Below are 23,171 nucleotides of genomic sequence, written 5' to 3' on the forward strand. Positions count from 1 at the left end.
GCTAATATGAGGCATTTCAAAATCATAAAATAGAAAAACAATGCAAAGATATTCAAACTTCTACTGTTACTACTACAAATAAAATGGAGAACTTTGTACATTTGTGTTTCTGTGTGTCCTACTTCTCTCCATTAGAGAGCAATGTCATTACCCTCCTATATCATATAGTATCTGGACTATATTTGTTACATTCATAGATATTACAGAATAATAGATTATTGTGCTACAATGCTAATCGGAGCCAGAATGCCTGGATTCAAATCCTGGCTCCATCACTTATTAGATATGTGATGTTGGTCAAGTCATGTAACTTCTTTGGCTTTAAACTCCTCACTGTGAAATTGGGGTGATAAGGTTATGATAATTCAATAAGATAATGCATGTAAAGTGGCTTATCTCAGTTTATGGCAAAATAATCACACAACAAATGACAGCTGTGATTGTTGTTATTCACCAATATGGGAACCTCTTGAGAGCAGGATTGTGTATCCTTATTGCCCAGAACATCTAGCAGTGACTGGCACACATGCTTCCTCAAATCATTCCTTCATCTAATTAACACATATTTTGTGGCTCAAAAAGAATTTGTAGAATTATTGACTGATGGATAGATTATGTTTCTCTGAGTTTGCTCAGTCTCTCTTAGAGTCGCCCACAAATAGATCAGAACAAACACAACATACACTAGTGAGAAGGAGGTGTCCTTGACTTGAGGAAGCGCATAAGCTCTACAAGCCTCATCATCACAGGTGTTCAGGGAGTGATGGAAGTCACAGTCATTTACTTTGCGAACCCTGATAAATCACCTGATGGATTAGCTGGTGCCATCCATCAGCTTGCACTTGTCTTGAGTACTTGACTGAAGCCTATAAACCTCCTTCCTTTAAAAAGCCCCAACCAGCAATCTGTGGTTTGTCCTCATTTTCTTGAAGTTAGAATAGAACTTCCCTCACTATAGGTTTTTGTTGTCGTTGTTAAGGAATTTGGTGCTGTCCTAAGCCACCATACTTTTCCCCCAAAGCAAATGTGTGCTTTACCAAGTGAAAAGTCACATCTTAAGTGTTGTACTTGATTGTATTGAGAAGTTATATGTACATATGAAGAGAAGCAGGAAAGGCAATATAAAGGAAGGTATAAGGGGTAGCATTTTAAACAAGTACATAAAGACTTGTGCCTCACATTTGAACATTCAGTAAAGAAAAAAAATAAACACCAGCCTGAGTTCTCTACCTGGTCAATCAGACTGTGAGGGAGCATGTCCTCAGTAGATGGAATTTGGAAGGCACCGATATCAGTGTGATTACGGGAAGCTCATTCTGCTCTTGTGTACACATGTACATTGCAGTCCAAACAAGTAAGTTAATCTAGAAAGGTTTTTTTTTTCATGTGTTAAAGCAAATCTCCTTAAGCATATGCACCATTGACTATAATCCTGCCGCTGGCAGTTCAGTCCTTGGAAATTGGCATTACCCATTTCATGTCTTCTTAAAAAGGCAGATTGTCTTGGAGGAGCAAAATCATGAACTCCTTAGAATATAAGGCCAATACATTCTTCAGATGATGTTATTTTTACTGGGAAAGAAGAATGAAAAAAATAAGATAAAAAACACTGGGAATTTGATTTGGGGAAGAGGTTCTGAAAGGTTGAGAAAGGACCCAAAAAGTAGGGACGGCAAATTCACAAACTTTGCCTGCCATTATCCTTCTCCTGTGCCCAGCCCTGTGGTAGGTGCTTTGGAGGAATATGAAGAGAGAGAACAGCAAGAGCAGTAGTCAGTGTGTGGTTGAGCAGAGACATCGTGAATGCAAAGCAGAGCAAATGTGCTCTTTTTATCATTCATACCTTGTGTTTGTATGCACTTTTAACTTTTCAAAGCACGCTCACATCCAAGTGCAAATTATATGTTTATAAAGCACTTGGCATCAACAATTGCTATCTCTATGCCCAGACTCTCTCAGAATCTCAGACCCACTGGGGTGGTTAACTTCCACTTTATTCATTTAGGCTCCTCTGGCATTTATTCCTCACTTTAATGCTTTTCTTCCCTGCCTGTTTAACTTCTAGAATGGTCTGAACTATAAAAGCACATCTCTGATCATTTGATTTCCAAACAGGCTGGCAAAGGTGGGTCTGAGCACTACAGGAGAGGTTTATGAAGTGTAAGATTCATTTAGTTTATTTGTTGGGGGGTGGGCAGGCAAGTGGGTTCATAGCCTAGTGAAGTCTTTCACTGTTTAAAGTATCTTCTTAAGCTATAAACGGCCCAGATGGATTTGGTTGTGATGGGCATGGGCTAAATGAGGAAATAAAAATGAATAGTTTGTGCATTGATTGGAGCTTGTGTTTAGATTGCATCTTTTTATTTTAGTACCATTCTATTTAAAACAAAAAAGAAACAAACAACCTAGCAAGAGTCTCTAGGGTAAAGCCATGAGGCTATTTTTTTTTCAACTTGAGTATCATGCTGCCTTAATGGTATCTTCTGTTAGTAAACCCTCTGAGTTACTGGCAGAGAGCAAAAAAGGCCAGTTCATCTTCTGGCATATCTGTAAGCCCCAACAAACACAACACATTTGAAGATCTCTCCCACAGGTTACCTTGTCAAGAAAGGGCAAACATGGCTGCAGCAGAAGTCTTGCAAGGTAGAGAAGGTGATGTTGCTTAGCTGTTGATTAGAAAATGGAAGACCATATTCGATGGCAAGCCAGAAGAGCCTCATTTGAGGAAACTCTGTCAGATCTTGCCACTTTGAAATCTTAGCGGCTGAATGAAAGGCACTGAGCAGAGGTCATCAGTATCAACAATGCCTTGGAGCATCAAATAGCCCAGAGTGGGCAGGATCTTAGAGATGGCAGAAGTAAATGAGGGCATACCTATATGTTTTCCAAAACAAGTGAACATCTACAGTATACATTTTTATTGCTATAAGCCTGCTAGTTCGCAGCGGGTGCTATGGACTGAATGTTTGTGCCTTTCTCCCCCTACCTCCCCAATTTATGTGTTGAAGCCCTAATTTCCAATGTGGCCTTTGGGAGTGGAAACTTTGAGAAGTAATAGGGTGAAGTCATGGGAGCAGATCTCTCATGATGGATTGGTGCCCATATAAGGGGACAAATAGACCAGAGCTCTCTCTCGGTCATGTGGGCATACAGCAAGAAGGCAGGTGTCTACAAGCCAGGGAGCAGGTTCTTACCAGAACCCAATCTTGATGGCACTCTGATATTGGACTTCTAGTCTCCAGAACTGTGAGATATATACAGTTATTTAAACCACCTAGTTGGGTGTTTTATTATTGCAGCCCAGGGCGACTAAGACAATGGGGCTCTTACCTATTCTTCCAGTATTTCCTTTCTTATCATCTCTTCCAGCAAATGAAGTCCTACACTGTCTTCACAGTTAGATCCTACACTATCTTCATGGATAAAGAGAGATGTGGAGAATTATAAGGCCTACAGTGCTGGGAGCATCCATATCACTAGATCTCAAGAACTGTTTCCCCTATCAGACTTGCCCTCCCCCACTAACAAACAAAAGGAAAAAATCAAAGCAAAACAAAGAGAAACAAAAAAGCAAAAACCTAAGCATATAATCACAAAGCTAATAAATTATTCTCTTTCTGAGTTGGGCAACTATTAGATTGTAGAATTTATTTAAAGACCCACCTAGAAACAGTCGAAAGTATGGAGACTTAATGGAAACTCTAAAACCACATCAACCTGAAATGTGACAAGAAAACAGCTTCTTGTGTTCTTGGCAAAGCAATAAATACAGAAAAAAAAAACTTGTTTTCAGAATGTTTATGGAGAACAGGAAATGAGATAAGGACTTTCACCTTCTGGGCACTAACTCATGTTTGACCTGGGTCAATACTGACAACTTAATTGGCCCAACTCTTATATTTCCCAACTGCTGACTAAGTTAATTTGCAACTTAACAGGTAGCTCTGTTTGCAAACCCTTGGACTAAAGCTAGAGTCATCAGGAGCTTTAACCCAAAAATGATTTGGTACACTAGAACTTGAAGGCAAAAAAACCTCCAAGAAGAGGTTTACTGCCCTTTATGACTGTCCTAATAGAAAATGACTTCAGGTTCTGGTTTATGGAGGTTCCAAGCAAGCGCTTAGGGATAGAAATCCTCTCCTCTATTTATAAATGACATTAGAGGGAGCTTTCACAGCCTTAATCCTCCCTAGTCATGCTTTTCCTTTAGTAGAATAATTCTGGAAAATGGTAGATGCCATAAAAAAGGAAGGCATGTGTAGCAGAAAAGACCAGCCTACCTTGGGTTCAAATCCTCTTTTTACTGCAAAAGTGCCCTCTGATGATGGTTGGTTTGCTTATCCTTTTTGAATGTTAATATCCCTGTCTGTGAGTGCAGGATACCTGAGATGTGGTATTTAAAACACTTGGCCCAGATAGGTAATGAATAATTACTGGTTTAAAAAAAAATCTTATTGAAGTATAATTTGACAAATAATAGTATGCACTCATTTTAGCTGAGGTTTTACAAATTGATATATTTTGCAACAACTACCACAGTTGATATTGAACAGCTCTACCAGCCTAAAAGGTTCCTTTGTTCCTCTTCCCAGACATCCCCTCCATCACTCGTGGCCCCAGGCAACTACTGATCTGCTTTCTGTCACCTTAGCAGATTTTCTTTTTTAGAGTTTCATGTAAATAGAATCACATGGTATATATTCTTTTGTGTCTGTTTTTTTCCTTTAGTATAATGCTTTCGAGAGTAATCCATGTTATTGTATTAGTTTCTTTTCTTTCTTTCTTTCTTTCTTTTTTTTTTTAATTTTGGATTAGTGTTCTATTGTATGGGCAGAACACAATTTGTTTACCCCCTGACCTGGTGTGAGTATTTGGATTGTTTTCACCTGTTCTGTGTAAATCTGTTATGTACATTCTTGAATCAGTCTTTGTGTGGACACATCTTTTTATTTCTCTCAGGTCAATACTTTATAAGAAACTGTCAAACTGTTTTCCAAAGGGGTTATTCCATTTTATATTCTCACCAGATACATGTGAGCTCTAGTTGTTCCACAGCCTCACCAATACTTAGTACTGTTAGTTTTTAATTCCAGCCATTCTAGAGGGTATGTAATTTAATTAAGGTTTTAAATTCCATCTTTTCATGTGCTATTGCTCATTTGTATATATTTTTTTTTGTGAAATGTCTGTTCAGATCTTTTGCCCATTTTAATTCGATTGTTTATTTACTTATTTTTCACTTTTAAGAGTAGTCTTTTTACGTAGTCTCGATACAAGTCCTTTTTTAGATGTCTGTATTGCAAATATCTTCTCCCAGTCTGTAGTTTGGTTTTTCATTTTCTTGACACTGCCTTTTGAAAATCAGAAGTTTTATTCTGATAAACTCAAATTAAAATTTTATTTTATATTTTCCATGTCCTATTTAAGAAGTCTTTGCTTATCTCGAGATTGTGAAGATTTTTCTCCTATATTTTCTTCTGACGTTTTAAAGTTTTAGCTTTTGTATTTAAGTCTAACACCCATTTAGACTTAAATTTTATGTATGACATGAGGTAAGGATTGAGGTTTATTTTTTTCTCTCATTGATACCAAGGTGATTCAGCACCATTTGTGGGAGGGGGTTGGAGGCAACAAACAACCCTCCTCTTTCCCTTATCGAATTCTCAATTGCACTCTTTTAGAATATAGAGGATGAGGAGGTACGTCCCAACTCCTTTTATAACACCAGCATAACAAAACCAAACAAATCAACTTTAAGAAAAGAAATATATAGACTAGTATCTCTACAAATATAGACAAAAAACCTTAACGAAATATTATCAAATTAAAATTTGTGTGCGTGAGTGATCTTTAGCAAACGTACATCAGATTATTCACCTGGGGGTTCAGAAGAACTCATTTAATTCCCATTATTAACTATGACACTCAAACCTGCCCCACGACTGTGTGCTCTATGGCCTTACCCCAGCTTCGTCCCTGATCTTATCGCCTACCACCCTCCCTTTTGTTTATTCTCCTCCAGCCACACCATGTAGACATGCTAGACATGTTCATGAATATTCATTCTGTGAACTAGATTCAGACTAACATATCTTCTACCTCAGTGGCTTTCAACTGCAGATGTATGTTAGAATCATAAAGGAAGCTTTAAAAAATGATCAGGTTAAAAAATGAACTGGCCTCCAGGTTTTTACTAGCAGCCTATAGAATCATCAGCCTCTCCCTCTTGCTTTATTTCAGTAAGTGGAACTCAAAAGTTTCTTTACCCATTAACTCTCAGAATCATAGAAGCTTAGGTAGAAATGGACCTACATTATCTAACAAGGAGATGCTCAGGGAAGCAGAGCAGATAGGAACCCAAATTTTTTAGCACTGTCACCGTTATGGTTTTAGTTACCTAATTTATGTTTTTTCCTTTTATCTGTGCTAAGTGAGCCTGAAGAACTGAGAATTTAGAGGATCTTCAACTTTTTTACTGTGCTTGCAACAGTTCTCATCCAATAAATCTTCTTTTAAAAGTCCCTCTGTTAACTTTGCTTTCCCTTGTGATCTGGGGTGGAGGCTGGAGTTTCGACTAGTGTTCTTATTTTTATATGCAAGTAAATCACTTGATTATATTTTTTGTCCTTATGTTATCATGAATATTTCAAATAAAATTTTATTTGGTTCATATTTATGGTTTGGGAGCTATTTCACATTTTGGCTCATTGCCGTCTCATCTGCATATACCATATCTCAGCTGATGTTGATTGGTCTCATTTACATATTCATCATGCTCCTATTTTCAAAGATATTTTGTTATAAGCTGGCTTTTCTTTCCTCTCAAGTGTTATAATAGCATGGTAGATGTGTTTTTAAATTGCACTCATTTCCATACATAATTTTTCTGGTAACCATAAATCACCACATTGTCACCTATTCCCCCCACCCTGTTCAGTGTAATCTTCACACTTTATACCAAGCTGACATATGGCTCCGAAGTAATTAAAGACAATGTAAACAGTTTACAGTGCACTTTGCAAAGCCACTTCACATTGTAGAGAGTTTAATGATTTCCTTTTCCTCCAGCCAGTCCCAAAGCAGTAAGGAATAGTGAGGTTTGAGATAGCGATGCTGATTAAAGCTAAGATATGAACAGTGATTTCATTTCTAATGGAAACCCTCCTGCTCCAGTTCTACCAAAAAGATTCTTTTCTCTTTTGGATTTAAACAGAGGGGAGTGGGTTAAGGTGGGTTAGTGAAAGAAGAATCATCAGTGTGGATTGGGGCAGAGTTACTGGATTCTCTCAGTCATTCTAATAGGAGGAAGGGGGAATAATCAAATTCACCAGATCCCCAACCACCCTGGCCACAGAGACCATTCTCTTCTAGATGAGAACAGGACTGATTTTCTCTTTAGACATTAGTTGTTTACCCAAATACCATCCCTTTTCTTTCCCCAGCAATGACTTCAGTTTTTGTTTGTGGATCTCCCTCTCCCACTCCAAGTTCATGTGGTTGGGGTAGGTGTTTTAAACTGCTAAGAATGGAGCCCATTTACCTAGGCCACAGCCAATTCGAGTGTCATATTCCCTTAGCTGTTGTAGTTGGTCTGAGTGTGGTTGTGTGATCTAAGCAAGTCATAATAAATCTAAAGATTTTGAGGAATGGAACAAGAAAAAGTCAGCTATTTTTTTTTTTTTTTTTTTCTAAACAGAACTCAAGATGTGGAGGCAGGATTGCTGAAGGGTGGGGCTGAGGGCTGAAACTAACATATGGAAGGGAGACCTGAGTGAAGATGTTTCTAAAGCCATTCTTCCTCTCTGACCAGCAAGTTAAATGAGCCATTAAATTCCCTTTTCTCTCCTTACGGCTGCTTGAGATTTGTTTTCTTTGTCCTCTCACAACAGAAAGAATTCTAACAAATACAATATGCGTATCGCTTACTTTGTACATATTATCTTGTACATTCTTGTCCTGGATTATATTTTAAACTGTAACTATGTAAGTGCCTAGATCTTAGTAGATTCTCAGCCAATGTTCATTTGCCTATTAACTTGTACATTATTATTCATATTATTTTAGTATTTTCTTTTTATATATGGTTATCTTGTCTTTCCAACTAATTATGTTTGTTTATTTGTTTATTTTTATTTGTGCACTTATCAGTTATTTATTGTATGTACCAGAATCTATGTGAGGCATCATGTATCCAATGCTGAGTAAAAGCAAACATGTCCTTGTGCCCGTGGAAGTTGCAGGCCAATAGAGGAGTTAGAAATTAATTAAATTATCATCTAAATAAGTGTAAAATTTCTAAAATGATAGCCAGCCCATAGAGATTAGTGATGATATGAAAGAGAGAGAGAGAGAGAGAGAGAGAGAGAGAGAGAGAGATTTCTCCTAGTTGAGGAGGTCAGGAGAGGCTTTCCTGGGAAGTGACACTGGCATGGGAATCTGAAGGATGAGGAGGAGCTGACTAAATTAAAAGGGCAAGGTGGAAAGGATACTCTAGTCAGAAGAATCAGCATGTGCCAAGCAAGGCCTATGGTGGGTAACATAACAGTACATTTTAAGAACTAAAAAGGGCTAGTAGAGCAAAGGAGAGAATGTAATAGGTCTTCTTTTTAAATGTTAAGAGCAGTGCTAAGGCATGGAAAGAGAGGGAGAGAAGGAGGGGGCAGGTGTGGAAGGTGACATGTGATTAGATATAAATTTTAAAAATATCACTCTGGTTGCTGTGTAGAATGGATTGGGTCAAGGGATAGCATCTTATCACATTCTAGATGAGCAATATTCAGTCTGGTAATGAGAACGCTTGGGAAATGTCAAGGTTTCCTACCTGGTGAAAGTGAGGGATACACTGCATTTGATGGGAGATAAATGACTTTGATTTTTGTGCCAGGGACTTAAGTTTGAAATCTATAGCAATGAGCGTCCCTACAGTTTCCTCTGTAAGGGAGTTTGCACCATGCAGGCCTGGCAGCAGAGTGCTTGGGAGATCAAAGCTGAGACAAGCACGGCAGCCTCAAAGAGTAGGGTATGTGCATGTCGATGAGACTTTGGACCTCGTAGCAGCAGGAGTGAGAAGAGGGCTGGATTCTCGAGATATTTTCGAGATAGTCAAAAGGACTAGAAGAGTACCTGGATATAAGGGATAGAGAAGGCATTATGAGAGAAGACTCTGAATTTTTTTGCTTGGGAGCCTGGGCAGGTAGTGATGTTATTCACTGGGCAACATGAGAGGATGAGAAATTTAAAGATAAGATAATGAGCTAGTGTGGATATATTGAATGTGAGGCACTTGCAGTCTATTTAATTGTAGCTATTTGAGAGGCTCTCCATTTCAGAAAGAATTATGGCCTCAAAAGAGAGGTGGCGTTTGAAAATAAGGGATTAGGAGCCCTGCGAGTAAGACATTCTGTGATGGTTAGTGAATTGTGAGTATGACTATAAAAAACGAAAATAGCTGAAAATAGAGCCCTGGAATATCTGAATTTTGAGGGGCAGCTGAGGAACAAGACGTTTGGAGAGAATTGTTTATGGGTAGTCTGGGAGGTTAAGAGGGCAGGCAGGCATGAGGCTGTGGTGTCACTGAAGTTAGAAGGGAAAAGAGCATTAAGAATGGAATGGATGGTCACTGAAATCAAAAGCTACATCTAAGTTAAGCACTAAGAGACAAAGTGGAAGTCATAGACCTGGCAGTTATGGTATTGTTAGGACCTTTAATAGAATAATATTGTTAGAGAATTCTAACAATATTAGAATTGGACAGATAGCAAGTGGGCAGGCTAAGGAGAGATTGAAAGTAATGGACAGGGGGCTGTCCTTTTGAAAGACTAGAAGTGATGGGAAGAGAGAGGAAGATAGCAGGGGAGGAAGGGAAAATTTATACAGAAAGCTATTTTTCCTTTTCTTTTTAATAAGAATAGGTAAAAGTTGGCCACAAGTAGAACATGAATGAAAAGGAACTTATGATTTGTGGAGGGGGAGATATTGGAGAGAAAGCCAATATTTATTAAGTTCAGGAAATTGGTTAAAAACTGAAGAACAAAAATGAGATAGGTCTGGAAAGTAGAAGAGAACTTGTTTGTGACCAAGAATTAGAAGGTGAGACAATGGATAAAGGTAGGCATAGAGAGCGAAGGGTATGAGCAGACTGTTCAGAGTTCAATTTAGGGCCAGACTCTCTACTAGGGAATAGTTTTGAAGCTTTAGGACATATAAAGTGTTGGAAAAAATAAGATCAATTTAATTTTATTTTTGGCATTCCACTGTGTAAGTGCAGGTTAATTAAGAAAGACATGAGATAGGAATGGACAAGCTGTGTCTGAGGACGTTGAGAAGTTCCTGAGCCAGCTTCCCTGTCTCTGGGATTTTTGCTGTCAGCTCAGCTCAACCATTTAGATCACCACTGGAAGGTCTGGTGTGATGCAGAACGCCCAATGCGGGGTCAGTTACACTGCTGGATTTAATTTGATTCAGGTGGATTATTTGCTATATCTAATATTTCCTATCTTTAGAATAATTTCTATGCAATAATAGGGCTGTTTGGGGGGCGAGGCATATATAGTAGTCATTTGGTCTACATTAGTTCCAGGTCGGGCAATGGCTAATCCATCAGGAATATACCTTGAGCCAAGAGCTCACCAACTCCATTGCTTCCCTCTTTCTCTTGCTGATCTCTGCTCAGATGAGTGTCCCCATCTCCCAATTTCTGAGTGTCGAATGTTTTCAAGAGGGTAAATCCTGAAGACCACAGGTCTTCCACTGGGGTCTCATCCAACTGGAAGATACTTGCACTTAGAAATTAGAGATCACGTAAACTATCTTTTCCTTTTAAAACTCCTCCCTTAACACACAGATAAGGAAACCAAGGCCCCGAGAGATAAGGTGATTTAATGACTATTAAAACTAACACTCAAATCCAAGATTCTGACCACCCTTCTCTAAGCAGGTGGTTTAATTGCCGAAACACATTGCCACTCTCTCTGCTTTGTGTTTCTTTCATTAATCTATTTCTTTCTTGTTTTCTCAGACCTCAGCAAATATTCTTAAAAGAGGGACAGGGAAAGAATCAATAAGAAAAACTGAGTGGCTTCAAGAAGGAGAAGTACATGTAACCTGGGGGGTTGCTTTAATTCTCTTCTGTGTAATTTGTCTCTCTGTTGCTATATTTATTGGGGTTTAAGTCCTGAATTCTAGTGGTCTCTGTGGTGAAGAATACATTTTCCCAGCCCTAAAGTCCCAGGAGATGGCATCAAGAGCCTTCAAAAGGAGAGTGGGTTGCCTTAAATACAGGAGAATTTGTTCTTTTTACAGCTGTACCCCATTTCGAGAAAGTTCTGTTTGGGAAAACCCATACATTAAACTAGCTCAATATGAAGTGAATGTTTGTATTAACAAAGGAGTCTTCTCTTTCCAAAGGAAATCTCCTTCAGCGCTGTAAACTTTCCTAATACTTCTAAATGTTTTTGTGTCAGTTACCATTTATCAGCATGTTTTGGGAACAGGAAGTCTAGAGAAGCTCTAAAGGACAAATATTAGCCCCTTCTTTCAATTAAAAACTAATCAGAAGTAATAGAAAGTTTTCCTAAAAAGGAATGAATGTCGACAGAGAAATACTTTGATTTATAAAAATTCCACTCCACTTTGGGAGCAACACCTTATAAAAGAAAAAAGTGAGGATTCTTGGATTGCTTATGTTCATTCCAATGGCCACACTCTGAAAGATTCCACATTATAATTTAGGAACTATGATAAAGAAATAAAATGGGAGTAAGTATGAAAAGTTTTCTGGCTTCTAAGCATAGGGCATCATGCTAGATATAATCTGAGGCTGCTGCCCACAGCCCCATTGGAAGCATTCACACAGCATTGTCAGGTACGTACATTTTCTCTAGGTCTCCGAATCCTGAAAATGCTCCTTTTGGGATGACTCGAAGCTTGGTGAGGACAAACCTCCTGAAAAGAGAGTGGACATAAATATTACTGCCTATCCATTCATTGATAAGCAATTGAGTGCCTAATGTATTAAATCAGCTAAGAGCCGACATATATTAAGAGCTCGCCATTTAGTGATGATTTCCACTGCTTTTATATTATCTCTCTTTATCTTCACCACAAAGCAGTGATGTTGGCACTGTTGTTATACCCATTTTGGATAAGAGGAAACTGAAGAATAGGGAGGTTAAAAAACATATTCAGGATCATACACTCATGGCAGCGCTGGGACATGAACCTTGCTTGTCACCACCACTCCATGTTGCCTACTGTAGCACTGTGTGAAGCCCTTCATCTTTCTCTGCTCCAACCTCCAGTACCTCTTCCCTTAGTGTCATTCTTAGCTGACCTTCCTTCCTGTTTTAAAGAGAAAACTAACTCAATAGAAAAGAACTTCCTTATGCTCTCACATGGCTCCTAGCCATCAGTCCATCTGTTCCTGTGCTTGTATACCTGCCCTTTCCTCCTGTTAATCATTGGTAGCCAGGACCCTGGACCTGGCTAAGAATAGCCCCTCCAATCTACATCAGATCTCTTCCCTTCTCTTCTAGTTGAAGTAGCCACTACAGAAAATTCCCCTCCTTTTTTCATACATTTTGTTCACTTATTTTTGTTTCTCTACTGGGTCCTGCCCTTCAGTATACAATCACACCATAATTTCTCCCATTAAAAAAAAAATTTTTTTTCTTAACCTCAGCTGCCTTCAAATTTTGAATATTTATCTTGAAGTATTTCTCACACCTGCCTCAAAATTTCTTCCAGTGGTTTCTCATCTCAGTCAGGGAAATGCCCAAATTGTATACAATGGCCTATGGGGCCCTTTAAGGTCTTCCTGCTTTCTCTTTCCATAGATGCTCTAACTTCAGTTTTGACAACTCTTCTCTTTGCTTATCTCTTTCTTGTCACAGTACTCTCTTGCTAGTTTTTGGACATGCCAGGTTCCTTCTTGCCTAATATTTATGCATTTGCAGTTCTCCCTCCCTAGAGCATTCCTCTTGCAGATATCCTCCTGGCTGTTCCTTTAACCTGCTGTTTGCTCAGATGTCACTTTCCAAAGATGCTTTCCTTAATTGCCTTACTTAAATAAGTGAAAAAACTCCCCAATTTGGCCCCTGGCCCCCTTTCCTGATTAATTTTTTCTTTATAGCACTTCTGACATGTTATGCAATCTGTTCATCTACTTATGCATTCATGTATCTATCTCTTACTTATATCTGTAATACAAGCCCTTTGAGGGCAGGGATTATTGCTTGATTTGTCTACTGCTGTATACTAAATGCCTACGTCAGTGTCTGGAATATGACGAGTACTCAAAAAAGATTTCTTCTGTGATGTAATGAATGGCTATTGAACAGTCTCAGAGTTCTAGGCTTGAGGGTGGGATTTCAAGTGACCCTTTTGGAATCTCTACAACAGGAATACTATTCCTCCCTCTGGTTTTCTCTTGCTTTGTAATTTATTAATAGGAATTTCATTTTCTTAACACTGCGCATTTAGATAGTTCCACACACCTTCATTGCTTTAGTCTCTTATTTTTTATTGGTATTAGTGGAATTTCTGTTTCAGATAAAGTTGTTATACAGGCAGGTGGTTTTTTTTTTTTTTTTTTTTTTAAATTTTGAATTCAGCTGCCATGTTTACCAGCTAGCTCTATAGTAAGAAATCATGAGAGAGAATCCTGCATGCTGTTCTTGTTCTGGAAAGAGTTTACATATTAGGAAGGCAAAACCAGAAACCTTAGAATCACCAGAAAACAGTAGTGGGATACAGTTGATGTAATAACTATAAATGTTACATAAGGATTGAAATGAAAAAAATCTCGAAGTATATAAATATATAAAAGGAAGACTGAAAGGAGTGGGTGAATTAAAGCCTGGGTCTCAAACTATCAGATCATAATAAAAACAGTCTTAATGGAACCATTTAAGTAAAAAGTGATATAATTTTCAATTTGGCATAAAGATGTGGAAGAGTATCAACTTTCTAGAATGCCCCTCTGCAAACAATCATGGTTAGTTCATACTCCCTTAATTGTACTTTAATTAACACGGACAAGTTTCTTTTGTTCTTATTTATCACATGAAAGAAAAATGATGAAAATAAACTGTAGTAAAAGCAAATAATAAAAGTGCTTTAAACTACTCAGTCTAAAATTGAAGGGAGTTGAGATATTAAAGTAAAATATTAATTAATGAGATATACAAAGAGGGGAGCCTTGGATAACTGACTCTTTTATTTAGTAACAAGTCAACTGTATAGCCCTTTTAAACTAAACCCTAATAAGCAGGCATATTTTCTTAAAATTTTATTGCCTATACCTGTATGAAGTGGTTCAAACTTAATTAAATCTTTTTTGAAGACTTAAAGTCTTGACTACCATTTCCAGAAATGTTATAAACTAAATTACTTGAAGATATTTCCATAAAAATGACCTAAACGTCTTCCATAAAATATAACAAATATTGTTTTAAATGCATAGCTGAGCTTGCAAGAATGTATGAGAAATCCCTAGGTATACAAAGTAAAACAACTGAATACAAGATGGAACCCTGAGCAGTGAATGCAGACTATAATTCTAAGAGGGTAAACTGAAGCCAGTGTATTGTGGGTAGAGAGCAGTTTAGTTTATCTAGACTTTGTAGCCAAGGAATTTGTGTTTTGATGGCAAACTGGTACATGAGATGAAATATGGAAGATGGAATGCAAAGACCCACTTCTTTCTTCTGTACATTATTTATATATCTATCTCATAGGCATCTATCTATCTATCTATCTATCTATCTATCTATCTATCTATCTATCTAATCTCATATGCATTCTAGAAAGAAAGGTACAGAAAATGGATGACTGGCAATTTTCATTAAAATAAAATCTGAAAATTTCCTATAATTTATGAAAGACATAAATCCTCAGAATAAAATATCTCAAGCCCCAGGATAGGAAACAAAAATAAATCTACTACCAGATACCTATTAGTTGAAACTGTAGAGCCATAAAAATAATTTAAATGCAAACAGAAAAAGACATATTATCTTCAAATAAAAAATAATTTAAAAACTTTGTAAAACTATCTTAAAAAATATTAGGAAAAGTAATTGCCAATTTAGAATACTATATTCCTAAATAATCATTCAAATGTGAGAGTAAAATAAAGACACATTTAGACAAGTTGAATTAGCCACTAATAACTAAGTTTTAGCAAAAGAATTTCATTATAGAATAAGAAAAATTAATAGGAATGAACAAAAAGCAAGAAGGAATAGTGAACAAAGAAATTAGTTTACTTTATTGAATAAATGGGTTTCGTAATGGTTGGAAAACTCACCTATTTAACAAAGAATACTAAAAAGATGTTGACCCAGAACTAGGTCACAAAGCAAATTGGTATCTAAGAAATCATTTACTTTCATGATAATGAAATTAAATTACTTAGAAATCAGAAATAAAAGATAATTAACTCCCACCCCCACCCCAATACATGTACACCCAACTGGAAAGCCTAAACCAAACCAAAACTAAATAAACACTCTTTTAAATCACAAATCAAAGAAGAAATTAAAATAATAATTAGGAATTATTTGGAATTGAACTATAATTAAAGTACAGCATGAAACTTATGGGGTGTAGCTAAATTGCTACTTACAGAGAAATTTGGAGCTTTAAATCATTATACGAGAAAATGAAACAAAAAAGATAGGAAATTAATGAGGTAAGCTTCCAATACAGGAAACTATTGAAGAACATCAGAAATCTGGAAACAGAAAATGATGAAATCAGTATTTCTTTATTCCATTTCTGGCTAGAATCTAAGGTGCAAACTCAAAAGCACTTTAATAATAAACATTAGAAAATGAGGGACTGTTGATAGAGATGTTTTGAGAAGATAAACACTTAGCTAAACTTTACAACTTGATATATAGAGCTTAAGTTTAATCTGTACTAACACGGTATCTCACAATTATAAGGTTAAGTTTCTACATAAATTTATTGTTGAGTAAGGAGCTTTCTTGTAATATTGAAAGATTTATTACAATGTTTCAAGGGCTCAATTTATAACTTCAACACTATAAATTATTGTTATAGAAAAGTAACATTATTGAAATGTTTATTGAAGAAAACTGCTTATCACCAAAAGTTGCAAACTACTTATCATAGGTTTGTTTTAACCAGCAACTTTCTCATAATTCATTATGAACTATTGATTTAGCTCTAATTGATTAATACAAAAGATGTATGCAGATTTTCTTTAAATAAGGAACATTGGTAAAGGCATGAGGAAAAGGAACATTATTCTGGTGAATTTTCATTGCAAAATTTAAGTGTGCCTTGAGAAAAGAAACCTAAAGAATGTAGAGAGGCAAAAAATAATAAAGATGAGTAGAAATGAATTTAAAATAACAATAAAGAAGATCAACCAAATTAAAGCTAACTCTTTGGAAAGATTATTGTAATAAAAAGAAAATCTGTCCATTTTAAACAAGGAAAAAACCCAATAAAATCACGAGAGACGTGAAAAGCGGCCCTTACCTACAGGTTTTAACTTAGAGAACCCTAAGAACAGTTTTATAACATTAGATCTTAAAAATCAGACTTTATGGATAATTCCCCTAGAAATACATACTTATTGAAACTGACTCATGAAAATATAGAAAAACCAAATAAATTTATAACCATTGAGAAATTGGTTTGGTCGTTTAAAAGCTATCCACCAAAAAACAAGGTCAGCATCATATGATTTTAGAAGTAAATCCTACCTCTTTAAAGTAATGGAAAATCTCCATTTTACACAGACTATTCCTGAGATTAGCAAAAGAGGGAATGCTCTCTAACCCATTTTATGTGGCTGGTGTAGCATAAGTAGTAAAACTAGACAGGGACAATAAAAGAATGAAAAGATTTAGGCCAGTCTCATTAATGTAAATAGAAAAACCTGAAATAAGATCGTGACAATATGTATCTAATAGAGACTAAAAATATTTCAATACCAGTTTGGGTTTAGAATTCAAGGATTGCTAAATATTATAAAACTCTATTCAGGGAAATTTCCACATTAAAGAATTAAAAGAGAAAAACCACATGATTCTTGTAATAGGCATAGAAAATATATTTGATTAAAACCAAAATCCATTCATGATAAAACCTTTGACAAATAAGGAAGAGGAGGAATGTTCTAAATCTGATAAGGGATTAAATCTGTCAACCACTACAATAAATATCATTCAATGGTGAAATATTAAATGCATTCTGTTTAAAATTAAGAATGAGGCAAGGATGACTGCTATTACCTCTTTTACATGATATTGCGGTAGATGCCTAGCCTATATAGTAAGAGAAGAAAAAGCTATAGGATTATTGATTTGAAAATTGTCATTATTTATAGATAACATAATTGTCTATGCAAAAGAAAAAATTCTATTCTTAAAATAATCTAAGAGATTGCTATTAGAACTAATGAAAAAATCTGGTAAGGTGTAATAGCTATAAAATTAGTACATAAAGTAATATGCTTTCTTTTAATTTTTTAAAGTATGTCAATTACAATGGCCATGGAACTTATACAATATAAGACATTAAGAAAAAAAGATAACGATTTATGGAGCATAATCAGATATTTAATTAAAAAACAATAAAAACCTTGAAGAAACAAACAGCACATTATAAATGGGAAATCTCAACATTGTGAAGAGACTCATTTTAATCAACATTAATACATAAATTAAATGCAATACCCAACAAAGGCACAGTATTTTTTTGTTTAGGTATGTGTGTATAGAAATTGGCTAGCTGATGCATATTCATATGGTAAAGCAACTTGTGAAGAATAACCAAAACAATTTAAAGAAGTAAAACAAGATTGGGAGGATTACATGAGAGATGATATGATTTTTGTAAAGTCATAGTGATTATGATGCTTTGGTAGTGATTAAAAAAAAACAGACTAATGGAAGAGAATAAAGAGCAAAGAAATAGACTGTAAACAAAAGAAGATGACAAATGATTGGGTAGCATTAAAAAGCGATGGAGGAAGATATGGACTAATCAGTAAGGGATGCTACTGATTATCCTAGTGGAAAAAATGAGACCTTTGCTTATTACTATATTAAAATTTTAATTCCAGACTCACTAAAGATCTAAATGGGAAACAATCAAAACATTAAAATTTTAAATAAAGTACAATGTTCTGATTAGAAGACTTTCTTTAAAAAGATACCAAAAAACAAAGCAAAACTATACACCAAAATAGAAAGTAAAATTTCAATACATTTGACTAAACTTAAGATTTCTATAAAACAAAGATACATAAAGTAATTTAGAAGACGAGATATGGATTTGGGATAGATATTGACAACACACGCAACTAAAAAAAGTTAGCATCCAGAATATAAAGAACTTTACAAGATAATAATAATACATATAACCCAGTAGAAAAATTGGCAAAAGATATAACAGCCAATTTATATAAAAGAAAATGCGAGTGGCCAAAAAACATATGCAAAGATGCTCAGATTCACTAGTAATGAGGAAAATGCAAATTCAGAAATTTAGACATTAAATAGATACCATTGCACACCATCTTATTGGCAAACATTTTCTGTACTCTTGATTGAAGGGTAATTTGCTGCAAATACTTTTAATAGCCATTTGGCAATATGTATTAAAGGTCAAGGCACGAATGCTCTTGAATTCATTTATTCCATGTCTTTCTGCCACATGTATGTCTGGAGACAGGTAAAATATTTAATCACTGCGAGATCATTTGTAATAGTAAAAAGAAACTGGAAACAAATGCACCAGCCTCCATACCCCTAACTACCTGCTTTATGGAGCCCTTTCACTCCGGGCTACCATTCCTCTGCCCTAATTCCTCTAGGGTGGCCCCTACACCCCAGAGTCCTCTGAAGTTATTAAAACTAGCCACTCCTAAACTTCTTTACCTTCCTTTGCACGAAAGCCAAAATTAAGGTTCTTGCTGCATTTTCCTGTTGCTCCCTCTGCTTCCTGACTGACCTTGGTGCTTCCCCATGTGCCATCATAGTGGCATTCACATTTCTGTTGGGGTCTGAGTATAAAAACTATCTTTTCAATAGCAGTTTTCTTCTGATCTGTTGGCCTCACCATTCCTGAAGAATAATAAAACCTACATTTTATTTTGTTTTATTTTTTCTTATTGAAACTTACAATTTATTTATTTTTTCCTTTATTTATTTTTATTTTTTATTAAATTTATTGGGGTGACCCTGGTTAATAAAATTACATGGTTTTCTAGTGTACGATTCTATAAAACATCATCTGTGTATTGCATTATGTGTTCACCACCCAAAGTTATGTTTAGTGATACATATATATTTATCAAAAGGAAAATTCTGAGAATGATCAACATAGAATGATCAAGTCAGCATAGTATCACTTCTGTGACAAGAAGAAAAGGAGTGATAAATAACTTATCTAACAGATTTTCTATTTTTGACAAAACTCTGAACAATTATGACCAAATGTTATGATTTGGCAAAGCTGAATGCTGTTTTATGGGTGTTTATTATATTATTCTCTATACTTCATCCTTAAAATATTTCATAATTAATTTTTCAAGATTGAAATTCTCACCAGACCATATCCCAAGCATCACATGTTTGTTTTTAAAAAGAGTGAGCTATTTTAAAGTATCATTATACCCTTCTTGTCAGAAGACATCTTTACTCCATTCTGTAAGGTGACGTAAAGTGCCTGAATAATTTCTATAAAAATGCACAATTCATCAAGGTGGCTCTGAAAAGAAAATTTTCTTTACTCTGTTGCAAGTTACTTAGTGTCTCTTCCATGATAAATGGGGTGGGTGGGATTTACTTTTTTCTTTCCTGAAACTGGGAAGCTTTAGGATCCCTTGAACTGTGTTTCTAGTAGAAGCAATTCATATCTTGGGCAGTCCATTCACCCTTGGCCAAATTTAATTTCCCTTTTTGGCTTAAAGGAGAATGGTTTAAAAGATCTCATAAAAAGCTTTCTAGCAGCCTGGAAAACAGCCAATATTCTTTTTGAGAAAGCTGCCTTTTTATGATGGCCCAAGTGTAAATGGCACAGGGCTCTATGTTCTTTGAATTTCATACAAGTTTAAAAATTAAAGTGAGAACAGCTTGGCAAAGGATCTTCAGAAAGAAATTGATCATTTTCCTGACCTCAAAATGCCAGGAGTTTTTTGTGCTTCTCATGCTTTAGGTCAAATTCTTAACCTAATTAACTTTCTGGAAATGTGTATAGGAAAACTATCCAAAGAGGTGGATTGAACTAAATAAGCAAATCATCTGGAAAAAATAGAATTTAAATACTGAGTTAGCTTATTTACCATGATCCAGCAGATGACTACCCTACTGTCAAAATCATTTGGACGTCTAATTGCTTGCATTTCTTATATTGTTACATGTGGGTCTTGAAGCCAGTGCGGCAGGGAACAGCAAGGACAGGATACGAAGGCAGGAAGAAGTGGCTTCCATATGTAATTTGACTTTTAAAAAAAAGACACAAACAAAAAATAAAAACAAAAACAAAAAACAACCACTTCTCCACATTTTGGCACGTGTCTTAACTGCCTAGAACAAGAAGATAAATGCAAGTGTTTCATCCCTGAATGTGAGTTCACTTAGCTCAGCCCTTCACCTACCTCCAGGCTGTGTTAGCAAATGTCAGGGATTCATCGGGGGTGGCAAAGTCTCCTCTGAGGATTTCTTGGGCTAGAAGTGTCAGTGTTCTTTGTGACCCTCTTCCGTAGTGTGGAGGAAGCTTAAGCCAAATGTGGGAGATATTGGGAGAACAAATTAAAGGGGTTGGCATACTTTTATGCAATTTGGGAAGATACAGAGACTGATATGTGACAAGTCTGACCTATAAAGTTAAGACGTGGTCAGCTGCTTTGGGAGAGAGTTCTGGTTTTATAGACAAAAGTATAGGTTTCCCATGAGCTAGACCTGGACCCAGCAGAAGGGAGCTGGACTGCTCATCCTGAGGAAAGTGGCCTTGCCTGTATCGTGAACTGACCCCAGAAGAGAGCCTGTGTGGAGAGGACTGCTGGAAGCCCCTGTGGAGCGGAGGACTTGCTCTCCAGGAACTGTAGGCAGAAGTCTCCCGTGCGAGGAATTATGAGCCCGCAGCAGCTCCCCCGAGAATAAAAATTAGCATTTGGACATCTGCCACACCCAGTGGGTCCCAGAGCCAGATGTCCACTGTGCCAGCAGTGTTAGGTCCAGTTCCTTTTACTCCAGTCTCTCTCCCTTCTAGGCCCAACACACGCGAGACCAGCAACTAGGGGAGGAGGTAGGATAAGAAAAAGAGGAAACTCTCCCTTTCTCACCAGTTATAGATTTCTGAGTCTGAAGTAGGCCTAGGCAATGGAATAGGGAACTTTTAAAAAAGGATGAGAGTGGACCTTTAATAATAGAGGACACTAGACTTTTGTTACATTTATGAGACAGGAACAGCTATCCCTGCCCTAAATTTCATCTGCAGTGGGGGAAAATGAGTCAACAGTAGGTGTGTCTGGCAGTAATGGTAAATTTCTTTCTGGTTGTACCATGCTGAATCCATCTTGATCAATATGCTATAATTTCTGAGTTGGTACAAACCTCCCCCAAGTTATCCTTTGGAATGTTTTTTCTGTGAGAGAAAGTGTTATGAACTCAAATGGAAGAATGAATGCAAAGATGTGAAAAGTATTCTTATTCCTCTTTCCTACCCTGTTATTTAGCTCTTATTACATGGGCTGTCGATGAGCAATTTAGGACAGAGAGGGTAATCTGGCTTTACGTTTCGGCACAGTTTAAGATTGTTAAGAAACATTCGCAAGCCAGGGCTCAGCCATAGGCTCAGCCACATGGTACCAGAATGGCTGGCTAAAGAATGGGTGATCCAGTTGTCTATAGTTCAGTTTCTATTAGGCCACCTACCCTGCTAAACTTCCATATAATCTGTCTCCTGTAGACAATGCCACAAGCTGTTGTGTCAAACCACAATGCTAGGATGCTTTGTTTAGGAGAGAAAGTTTGTGTTTACAAAGTGGAAACTCATGAGGCCAGCACCACTCCACACTCCAAGCCCAACTCCAGTGACACCTCACTGTGACCTCAACAACCTTTCCAGAGCGGTGATTATTTATCATCTTTCAGTGAACAAGGCTTTCTAATAGCTGTTTTGAATCCGCTTTCCTTTTATTTCCATTTATGTTCCCTTTATTTATGTTCCATTTATTTATCTCAGCATCTGTGCTGGGCTGATAAACAGAATGTAGGCACTAGTGCTAACTGTATATCATTGCTGACTTTATCTCCTCCTTTGTACAGCCTTTACATCAAGGTTGTGGAGCTTTTCCCCTCACATTCCCCTCCCTTGTTTGCGTTAAGTGGTTATGGAATTATTCTCTACACCACATTTTATTACCTATTCACTTTCATTTTATCACCTGTTCATGTGCATCTTCTTACCTGATTCTGTTACCTGATTTATAACCCATTTATATGAAAGCTCAGCATGAACATAGTGAAGAGGAAAGATCACTAGGGTAAAAAATTAGAAATCTAGGCTCTTTTCTGGCCCTGCTACAATATATGTATGTGGCTAGGAAAAGTCAAGCCCCATCTATAAAGCGATGGGGTTGGACCGGATGATCTCTAAGGCGCTTTAAGATAAATCTTACAATGTGGTTATATAGTGGAATCTTCCTCAAGTCCTCTTCCCATTTCAGTCATATATCACTTAAAGGAAAAGAGATAATTTTATGTTAAATGCTCAGCACAGAGTGAAACCCGTCTTAGGGGATTACTGAGTAATATCTGGTCCTCCTTTTCCTCTAGTCATGATCCAGATCACTTGAGCCTGCCCTTTCCTTTTCATCTTTCTGCCACCACCCAGGCCAGACTCTTATCACCTCATGTCTGCAGCTTGGCTGTGAGCTATTAACAGTTAGTCCTCTAGTCTCTGCTGTCCAGTCTTCCTCATCTGCTGTGACCAGAGAGTGCTTCCCCTAGCACTGCTTGCCTTGACACTGATTCAAAAGCAAGATAAAACAAAAGAAAAAAAGCCAACAAAAATTAAAAAACACACAGAACTTCTTCAGTTGCTCACTATTGCGTTTAAAAATCTTAGCTTATTTGTTATCCATTTGAGGCACTCCACTATCCGTTTCCACTTCCTTCTCAGTGAAA

General features: G+C 36.7%; 2 protein-coding genes across 8 annotated transcripts in view; one reads left to right on the plus strand and one right to left on the minus strand.

Annotated features, from left to right (window-relative positions):
• GTF2A1L (general transcription factor IIA subunit 1 like) overlaps window positions 1-23,171 on the plus strand; it is a 495,737-nt gene that overhangs the window by 298,217 nt on the left and 174,349 nt on the right. The window lies entirely within an intron of this gene.
• FSHR (follicle stimulating hormone receptor) overlaps window positions 1-23,171 on the minus strand; it is a 150,405-nt gene that overhangs the window by 74,540 nt on the left and 52,694 nt on the right. For all 5 annotated transcript variants that reach the window (XM_016137114.2, XM_016137117.2, XM_016137115.2 and 2 more), the window contains exon 2: window positions 11,872-11,943. In XM_016137114.2, the coding sequence (XP_015992600.2) occupies window positions 11,872-11,943 (72 nt within the window). The remainder of the gene's footprint in view (window positions 1-11,871; window positions 11,944-23,171) is intronic.

This window comes from Rousettus aegyptiacus, unplaced genomic scaffold, assembly GCF_014176215.1.
Source record: "Rousettus aegyptiacus isolate mRouAeg1 unplaced genomic scaffold, mRouAeg1.p scaffold_m13_p_7, whole genome shotgun sequence".
Classification (NCBI taxonomy): Eukaryota; Metazoa; Chordata; class Mammalia; order Chiroptera; family Pteropodidae; genus Rousettus; species Rousettus aegyptiacus.